The 14,372-nt window shown below is 34.9% G+C and overlaps 1 protein-coding gene across 1 annotated transcript in view; it reads left to right on the plus strand.

Annotated features, from left to right (window-relative positions):
• Nucleotides 1-11,214, plus strand: part of celsr1b (cadherin EGF LAG seven-pass G-type receptor 1b) — a 113,632-nt gene extending 102,418 nt beyond the window's left edge. Inside the window, exons 32-35 of the mRNA XM_001920737.6 lie at nt 402-545; nt 2,280-2,492; nt 4,347-4,617; nt 8,844-11,214. Of these exons, the coding sequence (XP_001920772.2) occupies nt 402-545; nt 2,280-2,492; nt 4,347-4,617; nt 8,844-8,868 (653 nt within the window). The 3' untranslated portion in view covers nt 8,869-11,214. The remainder of the gene's footprint in view (nt 1-401; nt 546-2,279; nt 2,493-4,346; nt 4,618-8,843) is intronic.
• The last annotated feature ends 3,158 nt before the right edge of the window (nt 11,215-14,372 follow it).

Consider the following 14,372-nt stretch of genomic DNA (forward strand, 5'->3'; position numbering starts at 1 on the left):
GTTTGTTTTTAGACATTTTAAATTTTTTATGTCTTATATTGTTTACCATAAACATTGACAGGGCCCTTAAATATTAGAAAAGATGTGTAAAAAAACTATAATAGTAATAATAATAATAGTAGTAGTAATTATTATTATTATTTTCCCAGTACTGTGTTGTGGCTGAAAGGGCATCCACTGTATAAAACAAACTGTATGCCAGATAATACATTAAAATGTATGGGAAATGTTGCAAAAAAAAATTACAAACTACAAAAATTTTTACAAAAATTGAGATATTCTTTTGTTTCTCCTAATTTTTGCTCTTTTTAAAAACATGATTTAATAATTTTCCCTAACATATAAATTTTAACCTTTTTCAAAAGTTATTTTGTAAGATTAACTTGTGTGTTTCTATTCAGATTCAGATTCGGACAGTGAGCTGTCAGCAGATGAGCACAGCAGCTCTTACGCTTCCTCACACTCCTCAGACAGCGAAGATGAGGAAAGACACTCCAAAACTAAGTGGAATAATGAGAGGACGCCGATTCACAGCACTCCTAAAGGTGACCTCTGACCTGCACTTTTACATGTGCCATTCAAGCAAACACCAAAAACAAAGAGATCATAATCACTGAAAATAATACCCCAAAAAAAACCAACTCGCTCTTATTGAGAACTTTTTTTTTTTTAATTTTGCAAATCCAGCACAGTTTTATAAAATGTTTTTGTATTTTTTTTTTTTTTTGGTAAACATGTGCCACTAATATTACAATCCCTGTAAATTCATGTGAGCAAAATATAAGTAGTTTAAAGTATAAATTTATATTCGTATTGATATTTGACATTTTTAGTACGCCTCTGTGTCTGGAAGCTTGACCTCCGATTCATTAAGGCTATAAATATAGATATAATATAAATATACAAATATAAAAGGTAAAACATTGGCCAAGCTCACTTAGTAGTTCATCAGTGGGTTAAACCAAACAGCAGCTGTGATTTTATTGTGAACATTTGTTGAGCTGCGCACAATTTGAAGAGGCCACGTTTCCATCAGGATACACGTTTCCATCAGGAGTGAAATTATTAAAACCACTGTTAGCCAACTAAGATCACAAGTTCTGTTGTTATAAACATGGTTTGACAATTCAGTCTTTTCTTGATTCCATCATTCCAGATAACATTCACAAACAGAGTCACTAACGCTTGTGTGTTTAAAACTACACCCCTAGAGCTGCAGTTAGTTCCTGGCTGTGTTCTATTCCGATAACTATAGATTCATTCATTCATTTTCTTTTCAGCTTAGTCCCTTCATTAAACAGGGGCCACCACAGTGGAATGAACCACCAGCTTATCCAGCATATGTTTTACGCAACGGATGCCCCTCCAGCCGCAACCCAGCACTGGGAAACACCCATACACTTGAATCTTGCATTAACACACCACCCGAGAATCAGCGACCTTCTTTCTCTGTAGTGACAGTGTTAACCACTGAGCCACCGTGTTGCCATACCTCTAGATTCAGAGCTTTTATTTAAAAAAAAAAATCATTTTGAATTTAATTCAATATTTCATAATTAGGGCAGCACAATGGCGCAGTGGTTAGCACAATCGCCTAACAGCAAGAAGATCACTAGTTCGAGCCCCAGCTGGGTCAGTTTGCAATTCTGTGTGGAGTTTGCATGTACTCCCCGTGTTTGCGAACGTATTTAATACAAACATTTTTATTTGATAAAATCATTTAATCATGTAAATAGTTTTTAGTTGGTGCTACACAAATTGATGGGATGGAAATCCTGCCCTCAATAATAATAATAATAATAAATTGAGTTCATCCAATGAGTCATTATTGTTTTGAGTGTGGTAAACTGCAGAGTTAGTTTGGTCTTGAGGCTTAGAAAGTCTCAAACATCCCAAACATCACTGTCAAACTGAAAACACAAACTCAAGCATCTTCATTTTGTTTTTCATTTTTTACATTGAGCAAGCTTGAACAACAAACCATTACACTGTAAAAAAAAAATGCTGGCTTCCACACAATTCATTCATGTTTCCCAATATAAATCAATTAAGTTAACGTCACGTCTTTTACAAATTTAGGTGGATTGAACATAAAGCAATTCAATTGTCCCAAAAACATCTTAAGAATTGTGTTGTTTACACTGATTTTAAATAAGCAGTTTGAACATGCAGCAAAAGTCATGGTTTGAGTGTACCAAGAGTGCCTATAGTAGTACAGGAAAGTGTGTATCTAAAATTAACTTTTGTCTTGGATAACTGTGTTCATTTTTGTTCAACAGTCGATGGTGTGTCTGGTCATGGAAAGCCGTACTGGCCAGAAGAGATGCCCACAGCCAGTGAAAGTGAGGATATGGTGCGTCCAGAAAAACTGCGGGTGGAAACGAAAGTGAATGTGGAGCTTCATCAAGGCAATAAACTGAATCACAATGGAGATCTATCTCAAAGTGAAGGTCCACCTAGTCAGCCAAACAGCAACCAGCTGCCCAGAAGAGGTGAGCAACAGCGTGATCTACTGTTGAAATGCAAACATTGCATTTGATTCTGTTTTTGATTATTTTAAAACAGAATATAAAAATACAATAAATTCTAGCTTTTAATTTGTAATTAAATATGTATGTGCAGGAATTTAAAATGTCAACACAACAAAAAAAATCTATATAAAGTGATCATTCTATAAAAATAATTGTTTACTTTATATAATAACCAGTCATATACTCATATGTAAAAAGCTTGAATCTAATATCTTGTATAAAGAAATAAAACGGTAATTTTCTTTTTTTTTAAATATTATTAATTAATAATAATAATAAAACATTTTATTTATAATGCGCTTTTCTAAGACCCAAAGCGCTACAACAACAGAGAAATCAAACATGCAATAAAATACAAGTATACATTAAAAAAAGTCTAAAATATGAGCACAGAATAATCAAGAATCTAAAAATGCAGTCTTTAAAAGATCAGTTTTAAGCATCTTCTTAGTGTGGAAGCATTTCTTTCAGAATAAGGGAGAGCATTCCATAACCTAGGTGCAGCAACAGAGAAAGCTCTCCCCCCCACTGATTTTAGTCTACAGGGTGCTGCTGAGTTTTAAATGTACTGTAGCCGTTTGGTTAATTTAGCAGGTAAACCAACAAAGAGTGCATTACAATGGTCAATCCTGGAAGTGACAAATGCATGAATAAGTCTTTCAGCATCTGGTGGAGTGAGGTAGGACCTAATTTTTTTTTTTAATTAAAAGTATAATTTTTTTATTGTAATAAAAAAAAACGTATTTAAAAAATATTTCATAATTATTTATAATTAAATTATCAAATTCTTCTGCTCTTTATAGTGTTGAGCAGTTCCAGCATTATGGATGTGACATTTGCAGTAAAAACTCAAAACATAAATTCACTTATAAAGTATTCATTAACATTATATTGACACATGTTTATATTTTCCAAAACAACTAACCACAAAGTTATGAGGTCAGAAAAATATCAGTCTGTAAACATTTTTTATATTTTAAATGAGGAAAATAAAAATGTGTTATGGATGTGACAAAAAAGGTTGCAAAGTTACAGTCTACAACATACTTTGTAGAAATTCTGTGAATTAAACTGCACAACCTGAAAGAAACAACGATAATCAAACCGGTACAAGTCGGCTCACTATAAAACCAAAATGATTGATTTTATTTTAACTGACATTTATGCATTTATGAGAGAAAAGCTCTGTTATGAATGTGACACTTTTCTGTTATGGATGTGACAGCTGTGAAATTGCCATTTGTATGATTTTGGTAAATTAAATATAATAGTTTCTGAGTATTTTTACATTTCTGAGTATTTTTAAAGTACTGTAAAATACTTTCTTTCACAAAAAAAAAGTAGAAATGGCTTCTCTATTTTAGTGAAAACTTAATATATTTTATGGCAAGGTTGACATTTGCATCTATTGTATTTATTCATAAACGTCTTTCCTTCATGTTGATTGTTTTCTTAATATATTTCAATCTTATGTATTTATTCTGTGTTAAAATTATTCAATTTGTTTAACCTGTTATTTACTAAAATGTTTTACTAATATATTTATGTATCTTTTAATAAATCAAGTTTAGCATTTAATTTAAGTAGTTAACAAATAAGCTTATTTTATGACTATGTATTTATTATATTAATAATTTATTATTTATTCATAATTAAGATAATATAAAAGTTATTCTATCAATGTTCTTTATTATATTATATTATTAAATTTTTATTTTATGTATTATTAGTAGTAGTATTTACAAATATTATATTATAATTTATTTTCATTTATTATTGGTATTATTATATTATAATATGCTTCACTTTTATTAGGCATTTTGAAGAACAAGATCACATATCCTCCTCCACTGACGGACAAGAACATGAAGAACCTCTTGAGGGAGAAGCTCAGTGACTACAACCCACCACAGATCTCCCGTAAGACCCCGTCACCTGGGTCAAACGAGGGTCTCCACTCAGGACCCGAGACCCCCAGCATCATCATCAAACCACCTCCAGTCCCACCCAAACCTGCCCTCAACGGCCTCACACTGGACCTGACCACCCGTCCCGTCACCCTAGCGGACGACGACTTCCATTCAGAGTCAGTTTAATGCATCATTTCAATTTATTTGTTTTAGGGCTGTCAGTTTAACACACTTTAAGTCACCTTGAAAGCAAAAATAAAAGTTGTTTTTCAATCAATATGTGAATATTAATGTTAAACATTATAAGCTATAGTGTAGCTCTAATGTTTTGTTTCCACTAAGCGGTACCGTTCAGTATAGTACAGTAAAGATTTGGTATGGGTCACCCTGAATGAATCAACTTATTTAATAGACCAGTAATTCCCAACCCTGTTCCTGAAGGCACACCAACAGTACACATTTTCAACTTCTTCCTAATCAAACACTCCTGAATCAACTCATCAGAACATTAGAAGAGACTCAAAGCCTCAAGTTAATGGTCAGGGGTGCGTTTCCTAAAACCATCGTTAGCCAGCTAAGGTTGCAAGTTTCATTGTTACAAACATAGTTAATTGATTTGCCGTTTTCCAAATCCATCGCTCCAATGAACATTCGCAAACTGCATCGCAAATTTGAGTACTTAAAACTACACCTCTGGAGCTGTAGTTAGAAATATAGTTCCTGACTGTGTTCTATTCCCACTTATCCCCCTATGCCCTATTCATTTAGAACACAGGTGTCAAACTCAGTTCCAAAAGGGCCGCAGCTCTGCACAGTTTAGTTCCAACCCTAATTAAACACACCTGATCAAACTAAGGCCGTACTCACACTAGGTACAGTTGCCTTGAACCGGCCCAAAGCACGCTTGTCCCCCCTCCCGTCTCCCCCGACGGCCCGCGCTCACACCACAAACAGGCCTCGGCACGCTTACGTCATCGCTGCTGCGCTGTTTAGTGAGAAGCACTCTCTCACTCAGCAGCACAGTGGAGATTTCTCTAGTTATATCGTTTCAGCTGTTTGCACAGGCCCTATTTACATGTGTTATTTACATATATTTCAATTAATATGGAAAGCGAGTGCATGGTTTTACCAAAACTAACATTGGATTTTATTTTAAATGCATGTTTGTGTAAAACAATATCATTTGCACAAAGAAATGATGGGGTTCTTCTCTATAGAATATGTTACTCCGCCCAGTTTAGAGCATCATTATGGGCATTTTACATTATAACCAACGTGGTTCAAGTGATGGATCTGCGACAGAGAAACTAGGGGTTTTGGGAAAAACTCTTCAATTTTCCCAAATGATGCATCGTACTATGATTCAGCTGCGAGTTACATCGTTGTTTGGGAAACGCACCCCAGATAAGAGAGATGTCCAAAATATGTACTATTGGTAGGCATTGGCCGATATAAGATTCTAATGGTATGATAACCTTGGATAAAAACATCACTGCATTGTGATTACTGCTCTAAAATAATTTTTTTTAAATGTTTGTGTAAAAAAGCAAGAACTATTTTTTGAATATTTTTTAACACAATGGCTTCATCCGAAATCACATGCATATATCCATACTATATAGTAGGCTAAAACAGTATGAGAGCCGAGTAGTATATCTGAATTTATAGAATTTGAAAATCAGTATGCGTGAAGTTCCCGGATGACCCACTACTACCGGCAAGATTCTAAAGTGTGCATCCGATGGACATTACGCTATCCCGTGATGCACCATGAGAAAATTCATGAATGGTAGTGAAGCGACACAACTGACATGGATATGTCATGTGATGATGACAAAAGGACATCTGTAGTACGTCCGAGCTTCATTCATTCTGTATAGACATATTTTTCTAACTGTCAAGTCAAAATTTCTAATTTAAATGCAGGACCTGCTGAGTAGTAAGCCAATGTATTTTATTTTGAGAAACATTGAAAATAATTTGGAGCAGTAAACATGTCCGGCTAAATAATTCAAATCAATCATTGACTTCTGCTGTCTCCATTAATTTCAATAACACTGATTTCTCTACAATTTAACAGCATCTTTGGATATTTTTTTGTGCTGGAGATTCTGTTTTCCTAAATAAATGTAATCAAAAACTCTTAGAGATACTTTAGGTATGACAGAAAGTTTTGGCGGTTTTAAAACCTTGACTTTTCCAAACTGCTGTACATCTTGAAAACGGTTATTGTCCCATGCCTATTCATTGGTGTGCCTCCAAGAACAGGGTTGAGAAACACAGCATTAGACACTTAGGTGCTAAAAAGTACTAAACAGTGGAAACGGGCAAAAAGCATATCGAACTGTACCGTACTAAACTCTACCGCTCAGTGGAAATGATATTACTTGCAGTTTTTGGCCCTGTCCACACCAACACTGCTACTTTCAAAACCCCACTGTGGCCATTTGTCCCTACCAGTGTGGTGAAATTAGTTACAAATTATCTAGTTACTGTAATTAAATAACTTTTCTTCTGGAAGGTTAAGTAATGGATTACTCATCATTTTTAGGTAATTTAATTACAGTTACTTATTATATATTTGCCTTTAAAAACTGTACATAAATGTAGGAGTCCTTTATAAATCAATTCAAAGAAGAACATTAATATTCTGCAATATACATAGCAAATAGAAATAAAGGGCCCTATCATACATTCGGCGCAAGACGCGACACAATCGTTGTTTGCTAGTTTCAGCTCGGCGCAAGAGTTGTTTTGACGTTTTGCGCCACGCTGTTTAAATAGCAAATGTATTTGCGCTCATATGTGCGCCCGTAGGCATTCTGGTCTAAAAAAGGAGGCGTGTTGAGTTGCATTGCTGGCGCGTTGCTATTTTGAGGAATTTGAATAGATGGTTCAATAGATCAGGTCAAAGCCGGTCTATAGTCCAGCGCAGAGTGCGTTAGTTGTGCCTCACTTACACATTGCTTAATACATAGAGGGTATACAGCAATACGCAAATATCTTTAAAAATTAAAAAGAATTAAAGGATTAAAATATTACAACAAATATTATTTTCTAGCCTTCATAAATATAAAAACCATACTTTCATGCCATCCTCATCTCAGTGGATTTTTCAGTTTATTCATAACAATTTGCTTTTGTATAATGTTATTATTATTAGCAGTATCATTTATTATATGCATATTTATATTTGTTTTATTAAAAACAAGCTTAGATTTGTCCACCTTTCAGGTTTTAGACCATATGGGGCACAGCATGTGTATTTGGATATAACTCAGTTTTTTGACCACAATTTGTTATTATTGTTCATTTATTGCTGGAAATTAGAACTGAATTTAGATTTAGTTTTGAAACAAATCTTTGCTCATAACAACTGAAATTAATTATGTATAGGCTAGTGGATGTCTGTGTGCACAACACGTTTCCCTATTCACGAGAGTGAAAGTAAAAGTAAATAATGAGGAGGATCATCTCTTATTCTTGTGCTGTAGATGTTCTGTTTAAATGTTTCTCGCTCTTGAAGCGTTCAGTTTTTCCACTTACAAAGTCCGTCATGTAAATAGCAATTGCGCTATGGCGCGGCACAACTGACTCTTAAAGGGAATGGAAGATGAGACTCTGATTGGTTTATTCCCAAACACACCTATAACTCATTAGGAGAATAAGCTCAACCCTCTTAGACCATGCGACGCGACGCAAAGTGGATTTTTCGTCCTTAAAATAGCAAAATCAAATTTCTAAACATAATATTTTCATTAACTCATTTCTAATAACTGATTTATTTTATCTTTGTCATGATGACAGTAAATAATAATTGACCAGATATTTTTTAAGACACTTTTATACAGCTTAAGGTGACATTTAAAGGCTTAACTAGGTTAATTAGGTTAACTAGGCAGGTTAGGGTAATTAGACAAGTTCTTGTATAATAGTTTGTTCTGTAGACTATCGGAAAAATATATAGCTTAAAGGGGTTAATAATTTTGACCTCATTAAAAACTGCTTTTATTCTGGCTGACTTTCTCCAGAAGAAAAAATATTATCAGACATACTGTGAAAATTTCATTGCTCTGTTAAACATAATTTGGCAAATATTTAAAAAAAGAAAAACAAAATTCAACGGGGAGGGCTAATAATTCTGACTTCAACTGTATATATACAAGTGAATATAACAGCTGTTTTTGAAACTGTAAAATCTTTCTTAATTTTGTCAATATATGGTACGTATGAAATATTTTGTCAGCATGAGTTTTTAAAGCTACTTTAATCTATAATGTCTGCTTTTTGCATTTAACACATTAAATAAGTAATGTTTTACAGGGTTAATGTCCTTAACTTTTTAACTGATTGGCAGTCCTAGTTTGTGCTGAATTTCAAACCTTTATCTTTCTCTTTTTAGTGGAAGCAATGAAACTTCAATCTGACTCTTCTGAAGGATGAAGAAACTGAAAGTGCTTTAGGGAACCGGTTGCCGGATCCAGAAAAGCCCATCATTCTCCTGCTCTGAAGTTGTTTTTAGTATTTATAAAGATTCATTTAATACAAATAGAGGCTGGACGCAAGGTATCCCAGCTTCCCAAGTTCTACCACAAGTCCACATTGAACTGGTCGAGGACAGATAGTGTTTCTGGCATTGTGGATTTGGCGTTATTTTGATACAGACTGATTTGTACAGTTTATTGCAAAATTCATTGGTCACGAACAAATGACTTGTGACATGTAAGTAATGTTTATAGATGCATTTTGTACTTTAGATGTGTATTAGGTTTATTTGTATAATTCTAAATTAGGATTTCATTGTGATGCCAATACTGAGTATTTATGTTTACGATGGTATTTTTTACAGCACTATTTTAAATGTGTTCATATTGTGTTTTTTATATTGTGCATTCAATTGTAGCTTAATTTGATGTAGCCTAAAGTGTTCGTTACCCAAAAATTTAAATCTGTCACAATACACTCAAACCTATCTTGTTCAAACTCGTTCATCTGTTAAGTCATATTATGATATATTTTTTAGAAATGTTGATATTTCTGCTCCTCTATTGAAAGCCTGTTCACCCAAAACTCATTTAAATGTAAATTAATACCAACATTTATTCTGTCCATTTTATGAAATGATCATGTATCTACTGTACATGTCTCTTGGGTTAAACAGCTTGATATATATTTGATATTTACAGTAGTTGAATCACTTTATGAATGCTTTGATGCTAATAGACTTTCAATGGAGGGTCTTAATACCTGATGAACAAGTCATTTAGGTTTGGAAGAACATGTTTGGAGTGAGTAAAATGATGACAGAATTTTTATTTTGTGTTGAACGAACTCTATTTTCTTTACCCCACTCATGTTTCAGATGAATTATTGGTCCATCATACATAATTTCTGTCGTTGGGTTTAACAGACGTGTATTTTTGCAGTTTTTTTTTTTTTTTTACCTCTGACAGTATTTTCCAGTCTATGCTCAGCATGCCTCAATGTCTCCGCCAGTGCTGTACATAGACAAACAATGTTTTGTTACATTTGCTCCACCTACCCAAAGTACATTTACTCTTTAAATGATCTTTACAGGACAGAAAATGCATGTTTTTGAAAGTGAAACAGTTATTGCCTCTGCTTGAACTAGAATAATTATATTGTGAAAATATGTAATCATGTGCATGTCTATTATGCAAGGTCATTCGTAACTTTTTGATTTCATGGAAAATTTGTTTAAATTTGTACAATCTCATTAGAAAGTTTTCAATACATCCCTGGAGCTACCTTTTTTTGAAGTTTTTGTTTTCACGACTCCACCAGAGGCCACTGTGTACTCTTTTTTTTTTTCAAATCTCAAAATTTCTCTCATGAGTGGCATTCGCACCTGCTCTTCTTACATAAATCCACTAGAGGCTGCTGTTGACTAACTCACTGGCTGTAATGATCAACCGAACGATATCCCCACCATCCCCTTTCTCTAAACCTAACCAATAGACAAATTTCACGCGGCCGCCATTTTCAAAAGCGAAATCGGTGGGAAGAAGCCTGTAAGTATAATTGGGAGTTACATAGGAATGTTGTGTAACTGGCTATATATCTTATCAGCGAAGATAAAGTGACACAAATTTATCATTTCTCCGCCTTCCGGGTGACCCGAAGGTCGATTCTGAATGAATGGGGAATGTAGCCAAGTTAAGGGAAATGGCACTAGTTAGTTAATGTTTTCTTTCCCAAACACACGTTTTAGATGCCATTTATCATATTCGAGTTAATAAACTGATTCTTTCACTATATTAGACTTGTCACGATACTGAATTAAAAGAAAAACTGGCAATTTCACGCTAACATTTAAGGCAATGTCGATAGCTTTCTTAAAACAGCGCTGATTTGCTATTGTGTTCACGTGTTCTAGACGCGATATGAGAATATAAAGACTTAACCAGATACAGTACAAGCCACGTGGAGCGATTACAAGTAACAGAACACAATTAAATACATAATTTGCAAGCTAGAGAAAACAAGGAGGCAACCATTTTAATCGCACTTACATACTTACATTTGTGAAATGGAGGATGAAACTGATCCATGAACTGTAAACTTCCTGCCAAGCTCTGACAAAGCCCCATCAGTAGTCTTTTGTGATCCTTCCTTTTACAAACAGCCGACAAATGCCCTGTTGTGTGTAGTTTGCTGAAGCACTTGTCAGAAAAATGACAGGAACACAGCACAAGGCTTGGGTTATAATGCTGAGGTATTTTTGCAAAAATAAACTTCAACCGTCCACTGACTCTTCACAGCCTCATCTTTGGGTAGAAAAAATAACACTAACTTTCCCTCAGACTTTAGAGCACAGCGTCTTCCCGAAATGATTTAACCAGGAACTGCTACAGTGTTTGTCTTCCTTTTTTCTTTCTACAGTGTTTGTGGGCGAGGGCGCAGGTTTCAATTTTCTCGTGTCTAAGTGAGCAACTTGTGGGCGGGGCTTGAGTTCCGTATAAACGTCACGCCAACACTGCTAAGGATTCGTCAGCACTGCGATTTTTCTCTTTCGCTCAGAAGCCGCATTTTCAGTCGATAATTTTTAGCAGCAAAGCATTCGGTGCATCCCTCATCTATAGATATGAAAGGAGTAGGCATACCTGAAGAAAGCCTAATGAATTATTAGAAAATAGTGCACAATGTGGTAATCTGGCTATGACATAAAGCAGAGTGGCCGTTACACCGCAGCTGTGCATTATTCCCAACTAATTCAAAGTCAATTAATCCACTTATACCACGGTTACCACACCTCAAGCCACTGTTCGGACATTTTATTTAAAGACATATGTACGGTTTTTGTCCTCAGACTGCCCCTGTGTGACGTACTTTCCTACGCATCTCATCCAAAATAAGTAAAATAATTAAAATTATTCAGCGGTGTGATGTTGAACTTTAAAGTGGTCAAAATCTGCCAAGAACGACATTAACTGTGTTTATCTGAAAATAATTGTACACTTTAGAATTAGCATCAAGCATTCAACAGTCCCATAGAATAAACACGAGTACTTGACAACCGAAATAACAATGGAGGACTACAAGACTATAGTAATATCGCCATCTACTGGCCTGCCATACATGTTTTTTGTTTTTGCATGTTTTTTGTTTTTGCAGATCTGTATAAACAGGGATGATTTTGACAGTGTTGTCTGTACTTAAAAAAGAAAGAAAAACTTCTTTATGTTTTTAGTACTTCCGTCATCATGTAATTGTACCCTCAATAACAAGGAGAGAATCAAGTTTCCTAAAGTGCCTGCTGACTGTTTTATAGCTCTGCCAAACTGCTTGTGTAAATATATGCAGACTGAGGAATTCAGGGACCCGTTCTTTAGGTTTGACTTGTGTTAAAGGTCAATCTATGTGAAAGTGACGTCAGATCAGTAACTGTATTCTCTTATAGCTAGAATGCATTGATCAATAAGTGAACAAATGTTTTCATATGTCACAGATGAAATGTTTCATGAAATACCTCCATTACCTGTCAAAGCTATCTTAGATACCAGCATGTAAAATAAGGTATTTATATTCTTATTATTCGCACTGATAGTACATTTGAACATTGTAAATAAAGGAATTTGAAAGATTTAATTAAAAAACATGTTGGTCATGTATCTTTTTTGGCATCAATTACAGCCTCAAGTCTTTTTGAATATGATGCCCCAAGCTTGGCACACCTGTCTTTGGGAATTTTTGCCCATTCCTCTTTGCTCAAGCTTTATCAGGTTGAATGGGAAGCGACGGTGTACAGCCATTTTCAGATCTCTCCAGAGATGTTTAATAGGATTTAGGTCTGGGCTCTGGCTGGGCGACTCAAGGACATTTACAGAATTGTTGCTGTGAAGCCACTCCATTGATATTTTGGCAGTGTGCTTTGGGTCATTGTCCTCCTTGAAGATGAACCGTCACCCCAGTCTGAGGTCAAGAGCACTCTGAAGCAGGTTTTCATTCAGGTTGTCTCTGTACATTGCTGCATTGCTGGCCTTCCCAAAAAGACAGTTAGACAGTTGCAGCTCATCCAGAATGCTGCAGCCAGAATTCTGACCAGAAGCAGGAAATCAGAGCACATCACACCAGTCCTCAGGTTTCTACACTGGCTCCCAGTTACATTCAGAATAGATTTTAAAGTATTATTACTGGTCTATAAATCACTAAATGGCCTAGGACCTCAATACATTACAGATATGCTCACTGAATACAAACCCAACAGATCACTCAGATCTTTAGGATCATATAAACTAGAAATTCCAAGAGTTCAGTTAAAGCAGGGTGAATCTGCCTTCAGCCACTATGCCCCTCGCTGCTGGAATCAGCTTCCAAAAATGATCAGATGTGCTCCAACATTAGGCATGTTCAAATCAAGACTGAAAACACAGCTGTTTAGCTGTGCCTTTACTGTATGAGCACTGTGCTACGTCCGACAGATTGCACTATTATGTTTTTTCGTTTTCTTTTTCATTCTTTTATAACCTATTTTAACACATTTTAAATTGTTTTTATCTGTTTTTAATCATTTTTATTGTCTGCATTTTATGTCCTAAACTTGTCTTTTTATTCCTGTTTATGTAAAGCACTTTGAATTGCCACTGTGTATGAAATGTGCTATATAAATAAACTTGCCTTGCCTTGCCTTGCCTTACAGGCCTGATTGGTGGATTGCTGCAGAGATGGTTGTTCTTCTGTAAGGTTTTCCTCTCTCCACAGAAGAACGCTGGAGCTCAGACTGAGTGACCATCAAGTTATTTATCACCCCCTGACTAAGGCCCTTCTCCCCCGATCACTCAGCTTAGATGGCCGGCCAGCCCTAGGAAGAGTCCTGATGGTTCCATATATTACCCAGTGGTGTTTTTTTTATTTTATATTATACTACAAAACACCAGTTTACTGTGGTTAAACTAAAGTACACTACAGTACTTATTAGTTTATCAGTTGCCTATCTAATATTACATTATGTTGTAACATTCATTTACACATCCATTCATTCATTTCCACAGTGGAATAAACCGCCAACTTATCCAGCACATGTTTTAGACAGCGGATCCCCTTCCAGCTAACCCAGTATTGGGAACAAAGAATCGTACATTTTATAATATATACAGTATAACACACTTGCTATAAAATGGTCTAAAACACTATATTTATTATAAATAACTTAAGTAGTTTTATTTTAAGACACTTGCATTTATAAATATAAAATTTCCCCAAAATTAGAATATTGTTCAATACAAATTTTACAAATAAACCAAAAATATACTTACTTTTTTTTTTTTTAGAAAACTGGGAAAACAAACATGTGTTGAACATGTTTATATTTATAGGCCAATATATTTTTAGTCATCACATATTATTATCAACCCACATGAAAACCACTGTTTTTGATTATTCAAATGGAATGTTGGTCATACTGTTGTTA

This window comes from Danio rerio, chromosome 25 (genome assembly GCF_049306965.1).
Source record: "Danio rerio strain Tuebingen ecotype United States chromosome 25, GRCz12tu, whole genome shotgun sequence".
Taxonomy (NCBI): domain Eukaryota; kingdom Metazoa; phylum Chordata; class Actinopteri; order Cypriniformes; family Danionidae; genus Danio; species Danio rerio.